The sequence below is a fragment of the Petaurus breviceps genome, unplaced genomic scaffold (genome assembly GCF_028583685.1).
Source record: "Petaurus breviceps papuanus isolate PSGF00001 unplaced genomic scaffold, PetGlider_PUasm1.0 208, whole genome shotgun sequence".
In the NCBI taxonomy this organism is placed as follows: domain Eukaryota; kingdom Metazoa; phylum Chordata; class Mammalia; order Diprotodontia; family Petauridae; genus Petaurus; species Petaurus breviceps.
In genome coordinates, this window is record NW_027185852.1 from 30,592,601 (window position 1) to 30,615,293 (window position 22,693).

Sequence of the window (22,693 nt, forward strand, 5' to 3'; positions counted from 1 at the left end):
TCTCTCTCTCTCTCTCTCTCTCTCTCTCTCTCTCTCTCTCTCTGTCTTTCTCTCTCTATGTCTCTGTCTTTGTCTCTCTCTCCCTCTCTCTCTGTCTCTCTCTGTCTCTGTCTCTCTCTCTCCCTCTCTCTCTGTCTCTTTGTCTCTCTTTCTCTGTCTCTCCCTCTCTCTCTGTCTCTCTCTCTCTGTCTCTGTCTCTCTCTCCCTCTCTCTCTGTCTCTTTGTCTCTCTTTCTCTGTCTCTCCCTCTCTCTCTGTCTCTGTCTCTCTCTCCCTCTCCCTCTCTGTCTCTGTCTCTCTCTTTCCCTCTCTCTCTGTCTCTCCCTCTCTCTCTGTCTCTGTCTCTCTCTCCCTCTCTCTCTGTGTCTCTCTCCCTCCCTCTCCCTCTCTCCCACTCTGTCTCTGTCTCTTTCTCTCTCTCTGTCTCTGTCTCTCCCCTCCCTCCCCCCACCACTCCACTTTCTCACTGTGCTCATTGCTTCCCTCTCAGGCATCAACACAGCTCCTGTGTTGATCAGCATCAGGAGACACAAGCAGTTATAGATGGGCAGGACACTTGGCCCACAGGAAAATAGATGAAGTATTGGAGACACAAACATAAAAAAACAAGACTGTGCCTACTCTCAAGGAGTTTATGTTCTAATTGGGAGAGAGAGCAAATAGAGGAAAACAAGGTGAATGACAGGGCCTGGATGCCTATAGGGTGTATCAGCAAGTCGTGACGGTGCCCAATATCTGCAGGGCTGTTTATAAGAACCCAGATTACCTTTGGATGCAATTGAAGGACATGTGGTAAAGCCTAGTGGTCTTCCATCTTCCCTGGATTCCCTTCTCATCCAAAGGATTATCCTTGGATTATCATGCAATTCTTTTTGTCACTCTTCTGGATGGGATCTAGATGCCTGGTGCAGGGGAGGGTGGTGGTGGGTCAGGAAAATTAAAAAAAGGAAGGATACCCCCAATCCTTCCAATCCTTGCCCCAGTGGGCTATGCTGAGGTGAGAACATCCAATCCTCCCTGGTGTCCAGAACCACCTTGCCCTTGGACAGCTCTTACAATGGAAACACAAAACCTTTCCCTAAAACTCTGGTTCTGCTGTAGTCCTGACTCCAGTGACAGGCAAGGGTCCTGCTCTTCATGAATGATTTGTTAGTCTAAGAAGGAAGGAGGAAGGCTGGGGAAGAGGAGAGAGGAGGCTGCTAGATCTCCTTTCCCTTTCCAGCAGCACAAGGGTACATGAGAAGACCATTTGGCTTGAACCCAACATGAGCAAGAGGGCTTTGGGAAATGGCCCAATAAGCCTCCCTAACATCTGGTTAAGCACTGCTCACCCCTCCACCAGGCCACCTCATCATTATGAGCCTTCAGCAGAGAAATGAGCAAATTGTGTACACGTGGTGCCCCAAGCAGCAACAAGGGGACCAAGACCAGTACAAGCAGGAGGGGAAGAAATTGGAGGGAGGCAGCCATGGGGGCCAGGGCCCTGGAGGGAGGAGGGATGCAGGAGAAGGGATTCCCAGGAAACTTCCAGGCATTTTTGTTCTTAGCAGGCCCCTGCCTGGAATACCTCGTTCCTGCTTTCTGTTTCTCCAGTCTTAGCCTTCCTTCCAGGTCCCATTCAGATGGCACCTCTTCTGGGGAGCCTTCCCAGACTAGCCAGCCCTTGGAGGCAGACAGCTCCATCCTCTGAACTCTCATGCATTCCTTGCCTGCAGCCTCTGTGTTTTTGGTATATAGGCATGTCTTTTGGTATTGTTTTTAACATATAAGCAGTCAGGGCAAGGACAACATCTCATGCCTGTTTGCATCCTCACCTCCTAGTCCTGTATACTCCAGGAACTCAGTGAATTTACACTGATGCTAATGATGAGAAGGGGGAGGGGAGAGGAAAGGGAACAGCACTTATTAAGCACCTGCTATACGCCAGGCACTGTGCTAAGCTATGTACAAATATCTCCTACAAACTGGAGGAATCTTAATATTTTTATATTTCAAGAGATCTTAGAAACAATGAAATCCATAAGGCTAAAAAAAGGAAATAATTCTGATATTATCTCCCTAAAATCTTTTTTTTTCTTTTTGAGGGGGAAAGGCAGGGCAATTGGGGTTAAGTGACTTGCCCAAGATCACACTGCTAGTAAGTGTTTAGTGTCTGAGGCCAGATTTGAACTCAGGTCCTCCTGACTCCCAGGCTGGTGCTCTATTCACTGTGCCACCTAGCCACCCCTCCTAAAAATCTAAGTAAGGTAACCTAGGAGTCTATCTTGTGACTTTGAGTGGGTTGAGTGCCACCATGGGCCATAATTTGAAAGAATGAAGCTGTATTTGCTGAGCTGCTATTAGTTATAGAAGGTTGTGGAAAACAGCAGAGATATATACCACCAGACCAGAGAAGGGCAAATATCCCAATTTCCTCCAAAGGGAAGAGAATTGAGCTACAGATCATAGACCAGTGAACTTAACATAAATTCCTGGAAAAACTATAGATATTATTAAAGGGATGGTTAGTGAACATCTTGAGAAAGAAAGCAGGCATAGCAAAGAACTAACCTGCAAGGTTTCATGAAGAGCAAGGCTGGACAGGAATTATCAGTGTTGGGGGGAGGGTTACAGAAGAATAGCAATATTGCAATTTTGCAATGCAACAATAACATCTTTGTTTGAGCTATCAGGGGATCAAAATGCCCTAGAAAGTAATCTGAAATTATGTGAAGAGAATGATTAAATTAGTCATATTCTTTGATCTGGAGAGTCCACAGTTACCCCAAGGAGGTCAATGACAAAAAAAAAAAAAGGTTCCATAGACACCGATATATTTCTGGCAGCACTTTTTGTAATGACAAAGACCTGGGCATAATTTGATTGGGGAACGCTTTAACAAGTGGTAGTCCATGAATGTCAGAGAAACGCTGTGAGAGATGGTGGATGTCATCAGTGCTGAGAAACACAAGAAGACTTAAGAGAACTGATGGAAAGTTAAGTCGGCAGAACCAGGAAGCTGATATTCACCATAACGATAACAATGTAATTGGAAAGAACGACAGCAAACTGAATGCTGTGAATTTATGAGGGAGGGCGGCTCCAAATTGGGAAGTCATCTCCCCCACTTTCATGGCAGAGGTGGGGGACTATGGGGTCTGTTGGTGAACTTTGCTGAACATTTTTTTCCTTCTTTGTTTTGGGGGATGGCTCTTTGGAAAGGAAAGGGGAAGAATATGTTGAGAAATGTAAGAAATCATTGAAATTTTATCTGAAAAAATAACAAGGCATGACAAGCTGACTACATATCCCTTTTTTTAGACATGGTTACAGGGAGTGGGGGTGGGGGAAGGATTTATATACTCAGTATATAAATTTTTCAGGCACTGTACTTAGGAGGTAGGTACTATATTATTCCTATTTTTTAAATCCCTATTTTACAGTTGAGGAAACTGAGGCAGAAGAAGGTCATACAGCCAGTCAGTGCCTGGGGCCAGAATTAAATTCAGGTGTTCCTGACTCTGTGACCAGGGCTCTACTGAGTCACCTTGATAAGAGATCCAGGGGATGCTGCAGACACCTGGTTTTCACCTTTAGAATTAGACAATGTCCATGATTTTCTCAGGGAAAACAAGAAGTGTGAGCTAGGTCTTGGTATATTTGGGTGGATTTGGAGGACTGAACTGGACCTAGATCGATTCAATTCAATAAGCATCTACCATATGCCAGGGCCCTGGGGGGTACAAAGACAAAAAAGCAAACCGTCCCTGGGCTCAAGGAGCTTACATTCCTCATCTCTTTACAACTCACAGCCAGTGCAAAGCCACTGAGATGGTAGATGGCATGGCATGGCATGTGCAGGGGGCAAAAAGGCTGCCACGTATAAGGAATGTGTGACCCACTTGGAAAGTTGGGGAGTGGAGCTGGACAATAAAGGGCTTTGAATGCCAAGTAGAGGAGTGTGTATTTGCTCCCAAAGACAATAGGAGGATATGGTACCTTCTTAAGGGGTTAATAATATTAAGTTGGCAGCTGCTTGGAGTATAGATCAGAGAAGACTGATATGGTTAGAGTACTTAGGGAGTTGTTGCAATAATCCAGGCAGGAGACGAGGGAAGCCTGAATTAGGGGGCTTTAAGTGTGTTACCTTATTTGAACCTCACAACCCCAAGAAGTATTATTAGTCACTCCAATTTGCAGATGAGAAAACTGAGATGCTGAAAGTCCTGAGGACTTGCCCAGGATCCCACAGCTAGCACTCGTCTAAGAACAGGTTCACGTGACGTCTTCCTGACTTCAAGTCTGAATTTCTGCATGTGATTCTGTTTATGATTTGTAAGTAAACTCAACAACTGTGCCTTAGGACAAACAGAAGCATCCACCCTTAGAGACTCAAGGGCCTTCCCAACATGGCCAGCTATCAGACAGGTAGGCTCATTTAGAAAACGAGTCTCAGATCTTGAGAGAGAATGTATCAGCCTAGAAAACCCTGCTTCATAAGGTTTAAATTTCAAGAAGGGAAATTCTTGTGACTTCTCTTTCCCCTGACCTGTTTCAGGGGCACATCCCAGAAAAAAAAAAAAAAACTTGGTCTGCAGCTGGCTTCCAGCCTTGAAACTGTGAAGCAGAAGAAGCTCCCCAAGTAGGAACAGATACTGAGGAAAAGGGCCTAGACTGGGCCCCCAAGGCTTGGGTGGCCCTCTGAACCTCTCTGAGGTCCCCCCCCACTTTTGCAGCATCAGCCTCTCATGCAGACAGAAATGAGCTCAAGGGAGCCCAGTGCAACCCCAGGGGATCGCTTCCTGCCTGAAGGAGGGCTAAACCCCAGGAGAAAGTCAGCAACCAAAAGACTAGATCAGAAACTCTAGAGCTAAGCACCAAGATCCTTGTACTTCCAAGAAGGTGACTGCCAGACTTTAAATGTCACTCAGCTTTTCCTCATCGCTGAAATGAGGAAGGTCAGGCATCTCTGGAATAAGCCCTGTCTAGCACTAAGCAGACAAAATGGAAGTCTTTATCCCAAAGAATCATGGGGAAAGAGGGGAGGGAGAAGACAGAACCTTCAAGCAAACATCTCATTTCTGTGGTTAGGGAAGGGTTAAACCTTCCCCACCCCCTCTTCTCCCTGTGGCTGCTGCTCTGACCTACTGAATGAAGCCCCACTAGGTTGCTGGCCAGTCAGGAAGGAAGCCTGAACATCCAGACTTTTGTTGTTCTAAGGTTGGGTGGGTTTTTTTTTTTTTCAATTTTACTGCTCAGGAAGGAAGCTAGCTGCAGGCTGGGTCCTAACTGCAGCTGAACGATTGCTAAGCCCTCGCCTCCACTGTTGGGTGTCACTCCTGCCCTTCTTCACTCCTCCTCCTTGCTCCAACTCTCCACTTTCTTTTTCTCTAAGAAAAAGAATTTCTTAACCATTGCTAGAATTTGGACCAAAGCCTTAGATTATTTTTTTTTAATTTTTCAGAAACAAAAAGAGAATAATCAGTCTTACAGCAGCTTTCTCCCTAATAGAAGGATCCATGGCATGTGGGGTCCTCAGGGAGATGAGGTTAAGATGGTTGCCATCTGCAAAGACAATCCACCCAGGTTGCTCATTACCTGGGGCTCTTCCTTCCCTTGGATGCAGACAGCAGGCCAAGCCCAGATGGAAAAAGGGATACTAAGAATGCTCAGGTCATTTGAAATGTCCTACCTCTTTGAGGTCCAATATTTAAACTAAGACACCACCCCCCCTGCAGCTGCTTCCCTGACCCTGGTGATCCTTTTCTCTTCCTGACTCCCCACAACATACAGCATGTCCCTAAAATCTTAGTGCTATTTTAAGCTATGAAAATTTAAAACTGCAATGGTGATTTTTGGGGCACCTGTAGGTAGGCAGCTAGCTACCCATGGATATTTATAAGCACTAAAGGGCTTTCTTTCTGGAAAGAAAGGAACCCTGGGGAAGCCTGCCCATCCATAGAAATGGACAGTGAGTAACTGCTCATGTCCAAGACAGGGCACACGAATGCTACCAACCTCAGCTTGCCAGCTCCCTACTAATACAAAGACCCCACAAATTCTGACTGCCTTCTCCCAGTCTAGTCCTGCCAAGTCCACGCCAATGCCCCCTGCTTCCACCAGCCTGACCTACAAGGCCCCCTTCCTGCCCAGTCCTGAGCCTTCCCCAAGCAGAGACAATCCATCCATCATGTGGGGAAACTGTGACACAGAGATGGGGGAGGGGGAACGTTCCCAGATCTGTTTACATACAGGGAAGGGGGATAGTAGTATATAACTTGGGATCTAAGGAACAGAACACAAAGACTAATGAGTTCTAATATGAATCAAATCCTGCTATAAAACATCTTATGACATATACCTTCCCCCCTCCGATATCAACAGCACAAAGAGATTGCCAATGGCCCATTTATTTCCACCAATAGAAAGTAGATAAACTAGAATTTTAGTATCAGAATCTAACTTAGAGGGTAACAATAGAATTCATAGTTAGGGGGATTTGACCTCTCTAGCCACAGACTGCTGTCTGGATTACTAGCCTGAGCCAAATCACTTCCCTCCTCAGAGACTCCATTTCCCTGTCTGTAAAATGACCTTGGTCCTGCATCATTAGGCCCTACCAAAATCGAGTGAAAGAGACCAGTAAGACAGACACAGGAGTTCCTGCCTAATGCTGAGTGGAGAGGATTAAGGAAGGGAGAGGCTGCTGGCTGAGCCTAATCATGGAACTGAACAGGTCAGAGTGTTCTACACAGGAGATCAGAAAAGAAAGAGGGTAATAGGGAGGGGGCCTCACTAAGAAGTAGCCCAGCCCAGCATAGCTCAGTCCAGCTACTACTAATTTACATTCCTCCAAGGATGGCCCCTACTTGCCTCACTTATGAACCCCTTTCAGATTTCTAGAATAATCAGAATTATGCCTTCAAGACACAGGAAACTTTTCCCAAGACATGGAATTCGCTTATCTCTTTGGTGGGGAAGAGTTTTGCTCTGGGTATTGCAAAGAAAATACCACTTGAAAAGGTTTTTGCTCCCTTTAGAGTTTGACTTCTAGAAGGAACGTTTCTCACCAGGAAGGTCTCTACCAAAGGAGAGGCAAAATGCAAAGGGAGTCAGTCATATTCCATAAGCTTAAAAACCCAGTAGCCCTGCAAAAGTGTGACCCAAGAGGGACCTGTGTCCTTGACAAGCAAAAGAGCGACTTACCGGGACAATTACCACACTGTATCTGTAGGTTCAGGGTCAAATGGGGAAATACAAATGCTGCTTGGTATGGGCTAAAGCTAGTGATGGAAAGCATTTGGGCAAAGATCAGAGGAAAGAAAAGCAGAAGCAATTTTCTCATTAGAGTATATACTACAGACCACCTGGGCAGAAAGAAGAAACAGATGAGCAGTTCAGAAACCATACACAAACCTAGCATTGAGGCATGACACATCAGAGACACTAGTCTCTCTCCTAAGCTCCGGTCTCACCAACTGACTATTGGACACTGAACTCTAGTAGGAGTTCAGACTCAAATGGGTCCAAAACCTCATCCATTTGGGAGAACTCTCATGATACAAACTGCAGCATATTTACATGTGACTTTTATCCAACTCCTTACTAAAGAATGTCACAGTGTGGTCTATCTGAATGTTCTAAAGATCTTCCTCCTTTTTCCTAACATTGAAAGATTACCTTTTATACTTTGGCTTTGCTACATCACCAACCTATCATACAATGCCTGAATAATATTTTTTGCTCCTGTTCTTCAGTTCCTCATGGGTTACTTGTTTTAACCTTCTCACACCCACTCATCATCCTCTGCATGACACTTTATTTTTAATTCTGTAGAGGCTATTGTATATATCATGTATCATGTGCAGCAATATTGAGAATAAATTGATATTAAAAATATGGGTCTTTGCTTTCACAGGAAGCTTGAGAACATCAACGGTACTTTGCAATTTCCTAAAGAAAATCCAACTGCTCCCCTTCTCTTGTTCAACTCTAGACCCAAAGTGTCCTTCATTTGTATGGATTGTCCCATATATATATACTGATTGACAAGGTTTATGAAGTGTTCATTGGAATACATAGTGTAATCCAGGTAATTCTTCATCCAATTGGTCTTTCTTGTGTGGATGGTCAACTCAAATTCAAATCTCTTCCAGAAGATTCTTCACCTTCCAGGACTAAATGCAAACAACACAATGTCATCTGCAGATAGGAGCATCTGGAAGATGCCAGCATCGACAGGAAATCCCTCTTCAACTTAGACTCTGGGCTGGCTGCTTGTTATCACAGTACTGAACACCTATGGTGAGCATACAGCTCCCTATTTTATGCCTCACCTGATGTTTTATGATCCGAGTGATGTAGAATAGGGTTGTTTCTGGTTTATATCTTTCAAGGAAACTTGAATGATCTTGGCATATAGAGGGAGGGATGTCTCAAAAAACTTTATGATGCAAATAAAACTCAATATCTTTCCCCAAGACAACCCCTCTTTTGAACTTCCCTATTAAAGCAGGGGCATCATTTCCCTTCTAATTACCTGGATTTAAAATCTCAATGTGTCCTCTACTCCTCACGATCACTCATCCTACCTGTCCAATCTATTGTCAAATCTTGTTGGGTTCTATCTCATTAGCATCTCTCAGATACAACCCATTCTTTCCATGCATACAGTTACCATCCTAGTTAAGTCCCTGCTTACCTATCACCTAGATTATTGAAATAGCTTCCTAATTGGTCTCTTTGTCTCAAGTCTCTCCTTACATGAAATATATTCCACTCAGATGCCAAACTGATTTTCCTAAACTCCTAAACTGACCACGTCACTCCATTTACTCCCCACTGGTGGCTTCCTATTACTTCTAGGATCAAATATAAACTTCTCTGTGTAACCAGCTTTTAGAGATGGTCTACTTGGATCAGAGAGCAATGTTCCCAACCTGGCTTCTTCCAGCCATGTGGTAACTCAGTGCTGAAGGACATGAACACTTTGAAATGATGGCACGAGCCACTCATTGGTTACTGAGCCAAGGGAGTTGCTGACTGCTTTAATTTTAGTTTAGCAGAAGGTCTCCAGTGAAGTGTCTCAGAAATTTATGCTTGGCCTTTGGATTATTTATAACTTTTAAAATCAATGACTTGGGATCATCTAAATTTGCAGATGACCTTATACTGGGAGAGAGTTACGCTGGTTGGCAGTTTGGGTCCAAGATACCTATCTCCTGCCAGGTAGCAGGCTTCCATGCCACTTCCTGGATGTCTCCTCCATGCAGCCTCCATTCATCACTTCTGTCCATCCCCACAATGGAACTCTGCCCCTTGGGTCCCCTGGTTCTTATAGTTGGGCTTTTGCCTTATCCTGACCAGATCCAGGCCACCACTCCACCTCGAGGCAAACTCCACACCCCTTTTCCAGTTCTCTTTGCATGTTGTCTTCTCCATTAGTCCTTGAGGGTTTGGACTGTCTTTCATGCTTGCATTTATATACCCAATGCTTAGTACGGAACCAGATACATAATAAGCATTTAATCAATACTTTGGCTATACATCTATCTTGACAGGTCAGAATACTAAGTCAAATAATAATTATAACTATCTAGCATTTATAGGATGTTTTCAGAGTATAATTTCAAATATAATCTCATTTGACCCTCACAAGAACCCTTTGAGGTAGATCATTAATATTATTTCCATTTTACTGTTGAGAAAATTGAGGCAGACAGAGGTTAAGTGACTTGCCAAGGGTCAAACATCTAGTAAGAATCTGAGGCCAGATTTGAACAGGACTTCCTGACTTCAGGTCTAGCACTCTATCTACTTAGACACTTATCTGCCTAAGCCCCATAGTATGAACTTTGTAAATTTCACAAGTATAAGATGAGGCATGATTAGACAGCTTGAAAAAGATCTTAGGGTTTTAGTGGACTGCAAGCTCATGTAAGCAAGTGTGATGTGACTACAGAGGAAACTCATGGGATCAGGGGCTGTATTAAGAAGGACAGAACTTCTAGGAATAAGGACAGAGGTGAGAGTTCCTCTGTCCTCTGCCCTGATTAGATCATATGGAGTAAGGAACCATCATTAAAAAAAAAAGATAGAGAAAATCCAAAGAAGGCCAACCTGGAAAGTTAAAGGGTCTTGAGCCTATCACACACAGGATCAGTTCAAGAAGCTAATGAGAGGTGATTATCCCAGAGATGAAAAGGCTCAGGAGGCACAGGGGGCTGTGTTTCATCGTTTAAAGGGCTGTCCTTTGGTGGAAGGATCAGCCTTGTCCTGCTTGGCCCAAGAGGCTGGGGTCAGGAGCAAAGTGGAGGGAGAGGGGGGAATAACAGAGGACAATTTGAGATTGTGTGTTTCTACTTCCTAAGTATAAGAGCTATCCCAAAGGGGAAAGGACAACCTGGAGAGCTAGTGAGCTCCTCCAACCACTTTGGGGTAAGTAATACATATTAAGAGATTATTTTTTAGTTGTAGATTGAATAGAGAGATATGGTTAGATAGCCATCAAGGCCACTTGAAACCTTAAAATTCTGTGATTCTCTAAAAGGAAACCTGATCTCAGAAAGGGATTAACTAATAACTACGAATTCTCTTCAGGAGTCTAAAATACAGACCTGTAGCTCTATAAGCCTAATTGGAATGGAGCAGGAAGGGATGAACTGTGTTCAGCAGTTCTGTCTCTCTTTGCTCTAGGACAGATGCAAAGCTATAAGCCTTGGATCACAGATGAATGTCAATGGAAGAACATGACACTTGGTTGGTGAGTCATGCCCAGGTTTACTGGATTGGATTTTGCTAGAGACCAGACCAAAGGCCCCGCCTTGTGAGTGGCACTGAGCCTTTCTGAGGCTCAACCCCTGCTGAGAAGAAGGTACTCAAAATACCACATTTCTCCCCAGAAGACAACTTTCATTTCTTCCAATTCACTGCCAATACAGAGAGAGAAAAATGATTGTCAAATGTCTGCATTTTGGGATGGGGCAGCATACACTTAGGACTCCCCCCACCCCAGGATTTTGACATGTTCCTTTCCTAAAATATCCCATCAGTACTGTTACCTCTCTGGCAGGGCCTGCAGCACTGAGGGAAGAATATTTGGGAAGAAAGTTGACTCCATTTTAGGTTTCTAGAGAGATGGGAGATTAAATACTCAAAATCCATTTTTTTCTGTTATGAAATACATTTTGTCCATCTCTCTAAAGGACACTTTTTAACAAGACTTTTTTGCCTATAGTCATAAAAGAAAAAGACCTTACCACCTCATGGTAATAGCTCTCCTTTCCTTTCCTGAGTATCTGCTCTCAAGGCATCTTTCTAGTCTTTTTCCAAACCTCCTTCTTTCCCCTTTCCCTAACAAAAGCATCTGGCCACAGCCCAGGACTATGTGAAAGAGCTGCCAGGGGAGCCAGTGCCAGTGATCATTGGTAACACTGCATCAGAGCTGCCGACACCACCTTGGTCAATGGTTAAAAAATAAAAGAGAAACTTAAAATGAGATCTTTATACAGCAGGAAAGCCTCAGTCCCCAGGAGAAGGGAGCGACGGAGTCATTCCATTATCTGGGCATCTACTAGCCTGACTGAAGAACAGGTATTAGCCTTTCACTAGTCCTGACCCCTACCAGACCCCCTCCTTCCACAGCCCAATCCTTACAGAGCCCCACAGGAAACATTAGAGAGGACTGCAATGCAATTAGGGAAGTTGCCTGCTGACAATCAGCCTACCCCCCTTTACCCTCAGAGAAGCAAGAGTGCATTGCTGGAGTAGCCCAGAGCCCAGTGCACCTTACGGGAGTCTAGGCAGCAGCACACACCCATGGGCAGGGAAGTGGCCACCCTACCACCAATGCTACGACCCGGAGCAGGCTTTCCAAAGCCTTACATCTGCCACAGGGCAACCAACGATTCGCCCCAGTCTCCAGAACGCTTTTGCTTAAAGGGGAGCCAAACGACCCTGGGAAAGACAGGAAGTTAACTATTGGAAGGAAAAACAGCAACAAAAGCTGAGTTTAGCTGCGAGTCGGAGTGGAGGTCTTATTTGGGGGGCTTTAGACAAGACTCCTTTTTACTAAATGCACCGTCAAGAAAAAGCCTCTACTGGCCTGGGTCCCTGCCAGTAGGTATTGTTCCATTCTTTGTTAGCCTATCACCAGCATCTAGCACAGTGCCTTCAGGCACACAGTAGGAGCTTAATAAGCTCTTGTTGGTCCCACGGAGACATACCAGGTGTGTAAAAACCACAGGTCTGTGTATATTCAGGCAAAGCACACGTCTTACACAGGTGTGCTGAAAGGGTTACATTTCAGAAAACCCCATGTAAAACTCAAATTCTATTTTCAGTACTCTCTTCCCTGACTGATGGAGGAAAGGGGAAAGACTAGCCTTGTTCTTTGGATGCAATCTGAGTTTTGTATTTCCAGCACAAAAGGGGACACAGACGAAGCCACCTGGGGCCCTTGGGGCAAGCTGAGGGAGGAGCTTCCCAGGGGGGCGAGATAGTCACAGCCCCGCTGCTTTCCTCGCTACCTCCTCCACCACTCCACTCTCCAGCCACTCGGCTGGGGCCAAACTCGGCTTTTCCGAATTATCGAGAAATCTAGCCTCTCCCCAGCCTCTGCCAGGAAAATGCTCCTAGGGATTTCGGCAGAGATGACAAGATGAAGCTTGGAAGAGAAAGAATACCAGCCCTGAAAGATGTGATTGGTCGGGCCGGGAAGAGAGAGGTACCGCCAGATACACGCTCAGCCGTCCAGGTCCGAAGAGACCTGAGAGGACCTCAACCCTCGGCCTCGTCCGTCCTTTCAGGACCCCTGAATACTGCAGGAGAAATTGAGGCCAGCGCATCTAGCAGGAGGAGGGAGACAGGAGGAGGGAGCTGAGTGTTGGCCCACCGGGGCCGGCAGACCGCCTTGCTCTCCACCTTTCTCTCTTCGGTCCCTGGCCTCGCTCAGGTTGTTTTGTTCCCATCAAGGGGAAAGAAAGCAAGAGCGCGCGAGGGAGTGAATCCTCCCTGGTCTGGCCCAGCCCGGCCCGGCCCGGTCCGGCTTGTAGCTCAGCAGCCAGGTACAGCCAGGCCTGGGAGCTCAGCGCCAGCCTCGCGAGTCCACCATGGAAAGATGAGGAGCTTACTAGCGTGTTGGAAAACCACATGAAAGCTGTCCCAGGGGCATAGACAGACTGTGAGGGGCAAATATTTCGACTGAGAAAAGCGTCCCTCCCTCCAACCCCGCCTCTCGCCCCTCATCTGTCCTCCCAGCCCCTCCCCCAACGATCAATTACAAGGCACCCTTCTGCGAGGGGAAGAGAAGAGAGAGGAGGCGAGGGAAAACAAGGCGAGGAGAAGGAAGGAGAGGAGAGGGGAGGCGAGGCGAGGAGAAAGGAGAGGCAAGGGCTAGGGGAAGCGAGGGCAAGCGAGAGGAAGCAAGTCCAGGAGAAGGGAGGAGAAGCGCGGGGACCCGGGCGGGGCCGGCAGCCGAGGCGCAGCCGCTCCTGGAAACGGCCACCCGATCGCTTCTGCATGACAATTGACGGCCGGCAGGCTGGCGGGCAGGCGGGCTGGGAGGGAAGGGGAGAGAGCGGTCGCCGAGGCCGTTTTCTCACCATGGTGATTAGGCATTCCGGCCGTGCACTGCAGGCCTGCCCGCAGCCCAGTGAGCTAGCTAGCGAGCCCCCGAACCAGGCGGGCGGGTGAGGAAGCCCAGAGCCAAGCCAGGCCAGATGGCTCTGCAGCGGCCATCAGGGACCGCTCCCATCCAGTCCAGCCCCACTTTAACTGTTCAAACATTTCTTTATCCCAACAAGACAATGAAACCATACAGCATGAAAGGGAGTCTCAGGGCCCGGGGTGGGAGTGAGCGACAAAAATCCACCCACCCACCGAGGAAGTTCTTCCCCTCACCCCTGGCCCTCACCTCCGAAGTAAGAAGAGGATTGGGGGGCCCCCTCACCCCCACGGGAATGATGAGGATTGGGAGGCAGTCCTCCCACAGGGAAGAGGATTGAGGGCTTCCTCCCCTCGAGGAAGATTGTGGCCTGATCCCCCTACTTGGGAGTAGTAGGACTGGAGAGAATCCCCCCCACCCAGAGGAAGAGTAGGGTAGTTGGGGGTCTTGTGTCACCGCTGCCTCATGGAAGAGGACAACTGGGTAGGGGTGGGGAGCCTCTCTTTCAGACCCTACCTAGCCCCTTCCCGAAGCCTCTGCTCCGGAGAATGCAAGTTTGGCTGGAGGGCCTTCACTGACTTGGATTGTAACTGGATGAGGGTCAGCTTTGTCTGTTTGAAAAGTAGGGCTATCAGAGACCCTCAGTCTTCCCAAAGTCCAGGGCACAACCACTCCCAGGTTGGCTCACTCAGGACCTAAAGAGCAGGCCTTTTGGCTACACCCACCTCCCCACCCCCATCCAAACTCCACCTAGGCAGTGGTCATAGTCGACCATCGTCAGAGTGAGACTGGGGCCCCAGGAACCTGATAATTTTCCAAACTGCTGCATCTGAGGCCAGCACAAAGAACGGCCACCAGGAGTGGCATCACACCCTGACCCTCCGGGAGTGTTCATTCCTTTAGTTGCCTGAAGAGATATTTCAATAATAGCTACCCGAAAAGGGTCAAGGCAAAAGGGAGTGAAGTGAACCAGTCAACCCAAAGATTTCTCTGGAGTGAAAGCAATACTGTTGTGTGATGCTTGCTTAGGGTTGCCATAAGAAGGTGAAGGCAGGCCAGGCCAGTAGAGTATTATTTCTATTATTTCTCCCATTAGACTGTGAGCTCCTTGAGAGCAGAAACTGTCTTTTACCTTTCATTGCACGGATTTAGCTAGGACCTGGCACATAGTAGGTACTTAGTAAATGTTTGCTGACTGACTAACGTTCTCCACACACACCAGATCTGATCCCCAGCCCCAACATCCTTGCCAGGCTCCAGCTCAGAGAACTAGAACTCACATTTGAAGGGAGGAAACGGTTTATACTGGGTCATCACAACCCTGGCAGAAGGAACTGGTGGGCAGAAAGGCCTAGGGGGCAAGGAGACAATCAGAGCAGAAATGTGGGTGTTGAAGAGGTTGCCCGTAGGAAGCAAACTGGGGGAAACTCTCAAGCAATGAAGGAATCAAAAACCCAATGGCTATCAAAGTAATCCAGGGTGGGTAATAATTATAAAGATAATGGCATGGAACACCAGGTAGAATCCTTGGATAAAGATGAACTGATTTAAAGGGCAGACTTCGGGAAACAGACCCACAGTCCCCCATGACACGTGATGACCATTTGTCCCCATAGCATACATTTCCTCAGACAAGAGGTTGAAGCTTGGGAAGTTGAGGCAAAAAAAAAATGCTCTTCCTTTCTCCATCCTTAGCTCCTCTGCCAGCCAGAGTTGATGCCCCCTTCCAAGACTCACCCATCTCCTCTCCAGGACAGACAGGGCAGCCTCTGAAGAGGGAGATAATTTCTCACTACCGTGAAACCTTAGCAAAGCAGAAATAATGAATTTGTTGACAGAGAGGTCCAGAAATCCCAGGGCTGAGAGGAAGTAAATGGAAATATTCCCCACTTTGGAGTGTCCACATATCCCCTGAAGAAGTCCAGCTTTCAACCAAGAGCAAGGGGAACACCTCATGAGCTAAAATAGACTTTTTGTGTGTGTGGTTGTCATAGAAGCAAAGAAGTGGAAACAAAGCAGATTCCCATCAGCTGCTGAGTGACTGAACAAATTGTTGCACATGAATGTGAGAAAATATTACTGCACCAGGAAAAGAAGTAATGAAGAAGAATCAGGAGAAGCATAGACAAGAACTGATGCAGAGAGGTGTTAGAAGAACCAAGAAAACAACAGTTAAAATGTTGCCATGATGACTATAGACATGTAAATGGGAAGAACAAGAAAAGGAACATAAGCACTATGGTATTATCCCAGTGACTAAGCTTGGTCCTGAATAAGAAATGAGAAAAGGCACTTCCCTTCCTTCTCTGAAGAGGGGGGGGGGGGGGGAGGAGTCGGGGATGGGGAGGGGGACTATGGCTGTAGAACACTGTCATACTGTCAGATGTTGGTCCAGTTTGCTAAACTGATTTTTGTTTCTTTTTTAGTCTTACAAGAGATAGCTTGCTAGGGAGGGAGGGGAGATATAAAATTGGAAATGTAATGTAAATGTGAAAACAGAAGATTTCAATAATTTTTTAAAGATAAGAAAATGTACATTTTCACCCCACCTAGACACACATAGAGGCATATACTAGCCATCTCATCTCTCACATCTACTCCCACAGCTGGGCACAGGATGGGAAAGGTCATGCTGGGGTTTCCATTACAAAACCCATTTTCCAAGGTCCTAAAGCCTTTAAATTTAGCTGAAACTTGGTCCACAGAAACTCCAGTTCCACAGTTCTGCCGGATTTTTGTTGTAGTCCTTGTTTTTGAATTATATTTAAAAAAAAACCTTTCTAACATTTTCTGGAAAAGAGCACAAGTTTTGAAAAATTATCTGAAGAATTAATCGCCATAGAATGAAAACTCCAAATACCTTTGTGACCAGCAGCCAACCAAGTTCAAGCCTAGCAGCCTGCCTTTACCTACCCAGCTCCAGCTGGGTCCGGGAGGCATTCTTTTACACTGTTCCTTGATTATCTCAGAAATAGTACTTATTTCAAAGAGGTTCTGTAGGGAGGGCCTAGTGGGAATAATCAGGCTTTCTAACGGCTCTTAAATATGTATTTACATAAAACAGCCCATAAATCCTCTCACCCCCATCAGAGTATGACAGGAGCCAAGAAGCTACTGCAGACCTTGTCATGCTGCCTCTCCAACCCTTCTCAGAAGAAAAAGGTTGTATCCTGTTTTATGAAGATTCCTCTGAGGGAAAAAAAAAAAAAAAACACCCGTCATCATTACCCCACCCCATAAGGCCACAGTGAAGCACTGATCTGCTCCCTAAAACAAGGTCAAGAGAAGGTGGAATCCCGCCTCTTCCTGCCCTCTCCAAGGGAGTTACAGACTCCTGTGCTAGGGTCTTCTCTGCTCAGACATTCCTCAACAGAACTAGTGTTCTGGGTCAAGCCCTGAACCCAACTTAAATTTGTTTGTTTTTTGTTTTTTTTCTCTGTGCTAACATAACCATCTGGGTGTGCATATAAGCTATACTCACACATTCCTATAGACTTAGTATTGTGGCAGGGGGAGAGAAAGGAGAAAAGTCCTCTGGTAAAGGCAAGATTGTTCATAAATTAAGCTAAGGGGAAAGGGCTCTCGCAGTTTCTCTAATACTTAAATTTGAAATGAAGAGGTTTCCCCTCCCTGCTGATCAGCATCTCATTAATTTCAAGGTCAGAATTCCATTTCACTTTGGGAGACAGCCTCATTTCATTTTTTCTCCACCCAGGCGTATTCCTGTGTGAGGTAGGTATCCATCTCCGTGGGGGAAGGCACCAGCACACACAATGCAAACCAGGGAAGGGAAGAGTTATGGCTATGACACCCGCAGGGGGAATGGATCTCCACATCTATGAGTTCTGACTTGACTAACAGGCTTTCGCCTTCTCTGGGTGTCTGCTTGATGGAGGTTGAGGATAAAAAAGAAAGAAAAGGGGGAGACAGACTAGAACTGCCAGGGATCTGGATGGAGAAAAGAATCTCAATCCATACAGCATGTTGAATCAGTTTCATTTCTAAGTGGTGCTGCTAGTGGAAAGGAGGTAGCAACCTTAACACACGTTGACCTAGGACAGCTTTGAGCAAGGGAGAAGTAATCCCCAGTTGTCTTTGCCTTCTCCTACACTACTAGGGGTGAAAAACCCAACAGCACAACAGGAAAGTCCCCGTACAGCACCTAAGGCAGGCTTACCCAGAAAGCCAGATCAGAGTGAAAGGGGAGCCAGAACTCAGCCAGATGTGAGTCACTGAAAGTGAGAGGGGGAAAGAAGAGCTAGAGAAAAAGTGAGTGAAAGCCCCAGCTAACAGTTGTACTGTGGGCAAGAGCAGTCTTCTTCCTAAGTGGGAAGGTCCTAGGCTTGCAGACACTGACATAAAAGACACACTCACAACATATTTCAAAACCAAGAGCGATGGATTTACAAGGCAGGTTGATTTTATGATGACTTTTATTGAAAAGGTACGCTGGGTTTAGGCAGATGCCTTTTAGCGCTGGGAAGTTAACACAGTGCCTAATTCAAGGAGACAGCCAGAGGAAGCAGGGCCGACAGGGGAGAGAGTTGCAACGTCTCTATTACTCTCCCCGGCATCATAAAGTGAAGAGAAAAAAATGGTATTCGTGTTGGGGGCTGTAGGGAGATGGGGGGGGAATAGAATAGAGAAGGGAATAGAGTAGAGAAGAGGGAAAAGAAAACCTTAGCTGTAGTTTTCTTAAGAAAATAAAACAAAGCAAAATCCAAGAACAAAGGGATGGGTGGAAAGAAAACCCCTCGCTTCATAAATTCTCCCCAGGCTGGCAGAAAGCCACTCTGTCTCCATACTGCCCCAAAGCTCCAAACTGAGAGTCCTGTGCTGCTGGGTGGTGGGGGTGGGGATGGGGCGGGGCAGTTGAGGGACCAGAGGATTCAGCCCCTCCCCTGCAAAGGCTCTATTCTGTTTATCAGCCCCTAGGAAGGAGCAGTTTGTGCCTGCAGAGGGCATTAAAGGTCACAAGAACACACCTGAGACCCTCAGGAGCAGTTGTGTCTGTCTTGGCATTCCCGCAAATATGCTAGCTGACTAGCCCCAGAATACTAAGGAGATATGACTATTACAAGACTTCTATGTTGACCAACCTTTGCCCTTCATTGCTCTCTACCCAACACAATCCGCTGCTGAAAGGTAAGGCCGGGAAGTGGACTGAAGACTGACTGCTAGGTGTGGCCTGATAGGAAGAGATCCAGAAATGATTCAGAGACCAGAGAACCAAGGGGGAAGCCAGCAAAGGGCCTTGGGAACCCACAAGCTCCCTCCATAACCTGGCCAAACATGGACTCGGTCCCCCCTGCCCCCAGCACTTGGGAGCCCAGAATCCCCAAGGGATACTGCCCACACAAGGACAACATAGCAAGTCGCTTGGGAACCTGCCCGCCTCCCTGCCTGACTGCCTGCACGAATACATTTCAATTCAGAATCTATCATTACCCACTGAAGAGAGGTAACCAGCCCCCCCCCCCAGCCCCCGCAGCCCAGAGCTATTGAGGCAGGCATACAGGTAGAGAGTCTTTTCAGCAGGAGTGCCAGAGGCGCTACTGACCTGTTGAGCAGCAACATTTGGCCAAGCTGACCCAGGGGAAGGGGGGCAGGGGTGCACAGGACTGCTACTTACATCTATCGTTTCTGTCCTCTGGGCTGGATGAAGTCTCCCGGTCTGAAATGAGGCCAGAAACAGCAAAGATCTTCTTGCCGGTGTCATCCACCTTGAGGGAGCTGGGGGAACCCGAGGGCAGCTGGGCCCCAAAGTCATACTCTTTGCCATCTGCATCAGAAAAGCGCAGGTGGGGCGACTCTGTCTCATGGCAGTTCTTGAGTCGCTTGGCAGGCGTGAAGGCCGACTGGTAGCTCTCCCGGTCCTCAGTGGAGGCGAAGGGGCGGAAAGCCCCTACGCCACTGTGGTTCAGCATGCTGATGGGGCTACAGTCTAGGTTTGGGGGTGCAAACTGGGGGTGGAGGTGCAGCAAGGAAGGGGGAAAGTCACGGTTGGCAAAGGTGCCAGGCACCCCACTTTGCCTGTGGTACATGGAGGCAAAAGTGTAGGAGCCATTGGTGAAGGGGATATGCACATCCTTATCTACGGAGACAGGAACCCCAAAGGGTCGGGGCTGCTGACAAGGGATGGAGGCATCCCGACTGGCCTCCGCTGTCGATGCCAGGACCATCAGGGCTGGGGATGCCAATGGGTTGGGAAGGTAGGATGAGTTCTCCATCTTGAAGGCTGCCCGGTGTAAGTCCATTGGAGTCTCTTTCGATGGCAGGAGTCAGACAAGAAACGGTCTTCCCTGGAAGGGAGGGAGGGAGGAAGGCAGAGCAGCACCTGGGGTCGAGGCAGGGAAGATTACTGGGGAATCATCCCCTTCCAAGACCTGCAGGGACATCAAAGAGAAAAAAGGGGGAGGGAGGAAGGTCAGGGAAAAGAAAAAAGGGAAAGCCCGAGTGATTGCAACTCCATCCTCCTGGCTTCCAGGCGCTTGGGGAACAGACACCACAGGCTTCAGGAGTCACTGGGCAGCAGCAGCATCCGACCGTTTTCATTCAGAAAAATCAATAGACAACTTACTGTGATGTACGCGTAGCTGACTTTGGTCCCTACACGTTCCGGGTGAAATGCGCCTGAGCCCAGCAAGGAAAAAAAACACAAAATCTCCAAATACAATATTCCCTGGGTAAATGAGGTCACCATATATACCAGATTTTAAAGTGATTCTGTCTTGGTACCCCACCCACCCAAGGCAGGGCTGGTTTGCTACAACAGATGCAGTTATAATTGTTTTTCATACATGGCCCTCCCCCCAACACACACACACACACACACACACATACACACTGACCACTATCACTACCACCACCACACCACACCCTTCTGATCCCCCCCCCCAAGTCATGGCTATATGAATTTAAATGGATACATGTGATGTATGTAAGCAGGTGACCACATAAAGTATATATTCATAGTGTAAATACTTATGTGTATATACACACAAACCCACAACTTTATATATTATCAAGGACTTTTTTTTCCCAAATGAAGCTTCCCCATAACTGATACTTTGAGTATTCCTCTGTCTACACGTAGCCTTCCCCCTCCCCTCTTTTTTTTGTAAGTGAGCAAAGACTTCTATCATAACGTGTCTAGCCTCTCCAATAATATTAAAAATGGAGTGGGTGTCTTTGGCAATGCTCTCTGGAAGTGCCTGTCTTTCAGGGACGACAACAACACCAAAAACATCATTAATTTTAGTTACTAATGCACTCACTTAAGTCCATTTGTAAACTGCTTAAATCTACCGTTAACATTTAGAGCAAAATGGTAACCAAATTTCTGACTAATTTTGGTCCAGGCAGAGTTTGGTGTTCAAACAGAGGCCCCCAGAGCACATGGGGAATTGGGAAAGATGTTCTTCAATTCTCGGCTTGCTTTTGCCACCTCAGAGTTTTTTCCTGGTAGTTTATGCAGGGCGGGGCTACACACCAGGAATGAGCATGGCATAAGGTGGATCCAGAACTATTAGCTTCAAAAAAGATATGATTAATAGAAAGACCACAAAGGGCACCCGAACAACACCATATGATTAAAAAAAAAACCCCAGCACCCCAGGCTGCCAGAAATCACGCCCTTTGAATCTAAAGAGTCACTCACTGCAACTAAACCGTGCCCAAAGAGCATCTTTCTAATGGAAAACCTTTTGTATTCCTTGAATGGAGGAGCCTCGGTTAACAAATGGTATAAAATCCCATCCTTGGCCTTAATGATAACATTTCCTTCTCCCATCCTGTACCAGACGCTTCCATGACTATTATTAATTGTGAAAATGAGTGGACATCATCAGATTGCTTCCTCATTTGGCACTCTTCCTTATAGACATCACTGCTAAATTACCAGATTATGCATCTCACATTAACGGATTTTTCTCTCTTCCAAATTTTAAATAACTTTTCCTGTCAAGTTCGAGCAAAGCAGGGAAGATTTGGCAAGGAGAGCCTGGTTAGCCTGACAAGGATAGGAACCCTGCGTCCGGCCGTTTTCAAAGCAGATGCATATTCACAAACAGAACCAGGGAAGCCTGGCAAGTGGGTCCCGCTGCTCACAGCCGCCCTTCCTTCACGACACCAGACACAGACAGAATACTTGGTTGACCAAAAGCAATAATGGTGGGTCCCTCCTGGGCAAGAGGGCTGGGAGAAGTGGCCAACGCCAAACGCACGTTGAGGAGGGGATGGTGGAAGGGAGTGTTTTCTTATAGAAAATGACCCCGGGACTGACCCTTATCCCCGAGTTCGGCTTTCTCCTACTTCACCTCCTTCTGTTCAACGTGTTTCATAAATTAGTAATCTGGCGGCCGAGGCAGCAAGTCGAGCTCAGCAGAAGGAAGGACCCTGTGAATCACTCACCCCTAATTCCGGATTCTTTTGCAAACTTCATTACACCGGGAATAAATCAGGAGCATTTCCGTTTGGGGTTTGTAATTCTTCCCTGCACTTTCCAGAAGCCGCTTGGGGGGCTCTTCTCTCCTCCCACCCCCCCCCCCGGCCTCCCATACCCAGAAAACTGTGCAGAGGAGGAGGAGGCGGCAGAGTAGGCAGAAGCAGCCTCCCGCAGTCATTATGAAAATCTATAGTTGATACACTCCTAATGTCAAAATGTCATGGACTTAAATACAGAGCCCCAAATAAGAAAACTAACTGGCCCTCTTAATTAAAAAAATATGGATTGTCAGCTAATCAGTTGGGGGGGGGTTGCTCTGGGTGGCCGTGTGGGGGTGGGTCCTTCGAGAAGCAGGAAGGCGAGTGAGGGGTTGAGAACGAAGGACTTCGAACGAGGGGCTGAGAACCGAGGGCAGGAAGAAGAGTGAGGGGCTGAGAACTAGGGGCTGCGAACAAGGGGGATGCGGGCGAGGGGCAGCGACGCTTATGCTGACGCTTTTTAATTTAGCGCCTCGTGCAAATCCAGATTAAAATAACTCCCGCTATTGATCGGAGCAGTGGAATTGACATTAATTTTAGCTCACTTCTCACTTTGCAAAGGGATCAA

The 22,693-nt window shown here is 47.0% G+C and overlaps 2 protein-coding genes across 4 annotated transcripts in view; one reads left to right on the forward strand and one right to left on the reverse strand.

Annotated features, from left to right (window-relative positions):
* LOC138165415 (E3 ubiquitin-protein ligase RNF220) overlaps nucleotides 1–19,928 on the reverse strand; it is a 246,520-nt gene extending 226,592 nt beyond the window's left edge. For all 3 annotated transcript variants that reach the window (XM_069093746.1, XM_069093745.1, XM_069093744.1), the window contains exon 1: nucleotides 19,274–19,928. In XM_069093746.1, coding sequence (XP_068949847.1) covers nucleotides 19,274–19,898 — 625 coding nt within the window. In that variant the 5' untranslated portion in view covers nucleotides 19,899–19,928. The remainder of the gene's footprint in view (nucleotides 1–19,273) is intronic.
* The window catches only part of LOC138165418 (ERI1 exoribonuclease 3-like), a 367,493-nt gene that overhangs the window by 85,680 nt on the left and 259,120 nt on the right, over nucleotides 1–22,693 (forward strand).